This window comes from Octodon degus, unplaced genomic scaffold (assembly GCF_000260255.1).
Source record: "Octodon degus isolate 3935 unplaced genomic scaffold, OctDeg1.0 scaffold00007, whole genome shotgun sequence".
NCBI lineage: Eukaryota > Metazoa > Chordata > Mammalia > Rodentia > Octodontidae > Octodon > Octodon degus.
Window position 1 is genome coordinate 11,075,347 of NW_004524583.1, and position 5,033 is coordinate 11,080,379.

At 39.9% G+C, this 5,033-nt stretch overlaps 1 protein-coding gene across 9 annotated transcripts in view; it reads right to left on the reverse strand.

Annotated features, from left to right (window-relative positions):
* The window catches only part of Ttll5 (tubulin tyrosine ligase like 5), a 316,364-nt gene that overhangs the window by 175,112 nt on the left and 136,219 nt on the right, over positions 1 to 5,033 (reverse strand). For 6 of the 9 annotated variants that reach the window (XM_023702375.1, XM_004624736.2, XM_023702390.1 and 3 more), the window contains one exon: positions 1,725 to 1,763. The exons of the other annotated variants lie outside the window; for them this stretch is intronic. In XM_023702375.1, the coding sequence (XP_023558143.1) occupies positions 1,725 to 1,763 (39 nt within the window). The remainder of the gene's footprint in view (positions 1 to 1,724; positions 1,764 to 5,033) is intronic. 9 annotated transcript variants of the gene reach the window in all.

The window sequence follows — 5,033 nt, forward strand, 5'->3', positions numbered from 1 at the left end:
TATATTCAATCATTTTAGCCCTTTCGTTTTACATATAGGCATTGAAAGCTATAAATTTCCCTCAAAGCACTACTCTACCTACATCCCAGACATTTTGATGTTTTATTTTTATTATCAGGTTCAAAACAGTTTCTCATTTCCCTTGTCCTTTCTTCCTTGATGTATGAATTATTTAGAAATGAGTTGTTTCATTTACAAACATATTATAGGGATCATAAATATTTTTCTATTCTATTTGTTTCTATTGTTATTGATGTTCAACTCCATTGTGGTCAAAGAACATCCATGGTATTATTTCAAATCTTTTAAGTGTATTATTCCCTGGTCTATGGCATCATGTGCCAACTTTCATGTTTATGCCTCTATCCCACCAAAAAGCCCCCATACAAAATGAGTGGTAATACAAAATGAGTTCTAAAAGATAGAGAAAGGGCAGAACCTACTGATCTCTAAATACTATTTTTTTAAATAATCTTTAAATATTCCTGTTTATGACTTTTCTTCTTTTCCCCTTGGTTCCCAAGTTGATAGCAGTATACCCTATGTATGTTCCTTTACTAAAAACTAAAGGAAATTTGCACCAGGGAGATAGCTCAGCGGCATAAGTGCCTTCCTTCTCAGTTCGATCCTCAGTAGGGCAAAAAACAAAACAAAACAACAACAACAACAACAACAAAAAAAAAACACTAAAAAAAATTCATATACAAAGTATAACTCTCACTTAGCAACAAGCTAGAAACTTAATTTGCTTTTCCTTAATTAAAAGGCATCATAATGCTTCCCTTTAGAAGAATCAGACTTGTAGTTCAAAGAGCTTAGATAAGAAATGAAGTTTACTGTCTCTTAAATGCAAAAGAAAAAAACAGATATAAAATATTTCTTACTGCTTTATTTTTTTTAAATGTATTTGGCTGTTATAGGATCTCACTATGCAGCTCAGATTCATACTGATCCTCCTGTTTTTCAGCCTCCCCAACACTGGGATTACAGATGTGTATCACTAGGCCTGCCCAGACTCTGTGGCCAGCTCAGCCCACCCTGCCGGTGGGATTGGCATGGCATATGTGGTACCAGTGATGAATCCCTGGTCCCTGCGCTTGCGCAAGCAGGCGCTTTAGTCTGCTGAGCTATCTTGCCAGCCCCTACTGCTTTCATCTTTTATAAAGACATACAGCACGAAGGGGACACATTTAATGTCTCAAACTCTCTATAACCAGAAGATGTGTTTATGATTTAAGAGTTTTTGTGGCAGCTTGAGTCTTCTGTGAGACAAAGCCATCTCAGCCTTTTCTCTAAGAACTTTTTCTCCTCTGCTCAAGCAAAAAACCACAGGTATTTTGCACATTTCCAGTTCTGCAGCGGGCTGCAAGCAGGTTCGGCTCATCCCATAAGGCACACAGTTACATCAAGTATAGCAAGGCCAAGACAGAAACTTATCTGAATGTAATGTGGCAACAGTTTTGAAATCTCATTAATCCTCCAGTCTCTCTCACACAGCCAAATAAGAACACTACTATGATCAGTTAAAATGATACTCACGTTATAATAAATTTCATAGTTTGCAAAAAAATGGCCACAAAATACTTTATCAACAGAAAGCATTTTTATGTTAGTATTCATGCAGAGCCGAAGTGAAAGTGGTTATGTAAAGCAGTAAGCTTAGTTGTGCATGGTCACACATTATGCACATGGAAAGAATCTCTCAACTTTTAGAAATCAGTTACCGTGTTCTTCCTGTCAATAAGCTTCTTCTTGTGTTTCCCCTACAGAAGTAGAAAGGACAACTAGGTTAGAGAATGTTACTTGGATATATACTCTGGAGTTCATACACACAAGCCCTCCTGAATCTTTTATTATAGAAAGTCAACATGAAATAAAGTCAAAAAGGGAAACAGAAGATCCTTAGAGTAGGGCAGCCCAAGGTAGGCTGAGGGATCAATGAAAAAAAGGAAGAAAGAAAGAAATTCTAGGGGAAAAATGGCAACAGTGCCTTGCATTGTGTATTTCCAAAGTGAGTCGTATTTGTTGCTCAATGTGAAGAGTGCTAATTAGCCCGATTTATATAAAGGAGGATGAAGTGATGCTGCAACCTGCCCTGTCAGGGCTTAAGGGTTTACATCTGAGCCCAGGGCTTAGGCTTCAGGCAGCAGAGAGCTTCTCCTTTTATTCAACTATTTTAGGAAAGGGAACCAAGCTCAATTCTCGTGGGTTCCAAAGGATATTCACCAGAAACAGATTTTCCACAACTGAAAAAAAAATCTCTGTCCTGAACTAGGGTTGGGCTCCAACCACAGGAATTGAGTGCCATGAATGTTTAAATAGGTTTTTTCTTTTGACATTCTCTCCTCAGTTTCTTTTCACTTAGCACTTGGGGAGGGGACCCCCAGGTTTACAGGTACTTATCTAGGCACATGTATATTTAGCTCATTCCAATTTTACTATCTTTGTTGGTCTATGTGTCTACTATGACAGCCAAAAGACTGCATAAGGACTTGTAGAACCACACACCTCTTACCTAATCCCCATCTCCTAATATGTACATTCTAAAATGTTGCCATTCCAAAAATGCCAAGTAAATACACAGCATTTAACTTCTGGTCATTTTTTAAAAGACAAAGCACAGACTGTATTCATAGAAAAGCAAAAAAGTTCTCTTTACCAAGATGTTGTCTCTCCATTCCTATAGCTTTTATCCCTAATGTCTACTGTCACCACAAAGTCTCAAGATGACTTTAACTTTTTCGTTCATCCAAGTGGCAGTTTTCTCCATTAACCTGCAACCACATCTACACATTACAATAAGCAGGAAGCTTTTAGGAAGGACCACTATGCTTTCCTCCCCTCCGGGAAAGAGGGCAGGGCATAAATGTGATTTAAAGTTTAGGAATTAGTAATGTGCAGCCAGGAATCAGCAACTACTGCCTTCCAGGCAGAAGGACTGCTGCAAATTTGAGGTCAGCCTGGGCTACAAAGTGAGTTCAAGGCCAGCCTGAACTGCATAGTGAAACCCTATCCCAAAAAGACAAAAAACAAATAAAAACCCCTCACAAAACTACTGCCCAACTAGCAAAAAAGCCACGTGAGATACTGTTCATCAGAGCCAGGTGAGTAGGCAGAGGAGGAGTTTGGCGATGGGAGAGATGGCAGAGAAATTTACAACACAATTGGATTTGCAAGAGAAAACATCAATTCAGATTAAAGAAAAGAGACTTAGTGAAAGATAATAGGTCTTGGAACAGAAACAATTTCCTGTTTTCAGTGCATATTTCTGGGCATGTGCCTACCATGTGGTAGGCTGGACCAGATACAATTTCATTTTCTTAATGCATATTCATGTGACCATGTGGTAGGTTCTTGATACTGACAAAGATGAATATAACACAATATTTGCTCTTCAGGGCCAACCTATAAAGCTGGTAAACAGGAAATTATAATACAATCTAGGAATCTTAATCAGACTGAAGGATAAAAAAAGCTGGGTATACCCTTTCCTAGTCTAGCCTACAGGAAAAGAAGTTAACTTGCAGAAATTACGGATGAACTGAAGCCCATTCCAAGAGAAGGGGAGGGAGTCTCTAAGAAATAGGAGATATGAAAGAAGTCAACATGGTCTAACTGGCTAGGGGTTGGTATGGAAAAGTATTAGGCTAAAATGGTAGGCAAGAGCTGTTCATATATATTTTTTTTTTTTTTTTTTTTTTTTTTTTTTTTTTTTTTTTTTTTTTTTTTTTTTTTTTTTTTTTTTTTTTTTTTTTTTTTTTTTTTTTTTTTCCCAGAACCAGAGATTGAACTCAGACCCTTGCACTTGCCAGGGAAGCACTTATTCTACTGAGCTATCTCCCCGGGCCCCCAGATCATAATGTTGTTGGCACTAAGTTAGAAATATTCTAGGCAGTCAGACAGGGCCAGCCCCTCAAGGAGATAATACAGAAGACAAGGTGACTTTGAGATAGACCCTCCCATATGGGCCAGACCTCGACAAAAGAGGAAACAAATACAGCCACATACTTCCCGAGGGATGGGCACTGATATTTTAAATACATATCAATCACCTTGAAAGAGCCCAAATGAGTCACTAACCCAACCACCAACAGGAAGAGTCCCTGTCCTGTATTCATGTCTGCTTGTTATGTGACTGGCTTCCTCATTTGGTACAGATTTAATCAATTTTACCTGAGCAATGGTGCTTGTAATCTCATTGGCTGACCATAGTTCTGTCCTACCTTATGCCCACCTAAGCGAGTTCCCATGTTCTCTGTTATAACCTGACCAAAGCGCCGCCATCCTGTTCTGTATGTGCTGTCTTAGTAAACCATGTCAGCTTCTGTAAAATGTGACTTTTTGTTTCTTAAGCCCACTCCCTTCAGGGCGTGTTATACCCTGACATTAGTAACTCCATCTTGGCTCTCCGATTCACCTTTGCCCGAGTTGACTACAATGACTCCATCTTGGTTCTCTGATTCACCCCTGCCCTGGTTCCGAGAATGTCTTAAGGCAAAATGGGTGTTCCTGGCAACTGGTCGGCCACATTGTCCCTATAAGGTCAGCATGACCGCATACCTAGATTACACATCCTGTACTGTACTCCATCTAGACCAAAGGGATAACTCTTCTGTGTTCAGCTTCCTCCAGGTGGGCTACAACCAATCCTGTAAAAGGTCATGTGCCCCCTTAACCACATTAACATCTGCTATTGGCTTCTGTGATCGGCTTGCTTGGATGGGTGGTTTTGCGGTTTTTCGGTTTAAATTACTGTGCCTCCCCTTACCTGGGGCTCCTCTCTGTCTCCTGGACTCTGAGGATGCCGCTGGGTACCAGCTAAAATAAAGCGCTACCATCTTTCTGGATGTTTTGCCTCGTTGTCTCCTTCTTGGGTTACAACATTCTCTCCACTACCTTACACCCGCCTCACTGCATGGTTTAACTCTATAAAAGTCCCTGGAAGTGAAAGCTTTCTGGGGACAACCCGCTCAGCCCCCCCCCCCCCCGTCCCTCTTAGAAGCTTTTTTTCTTCCATTAATATTCTGCTCATA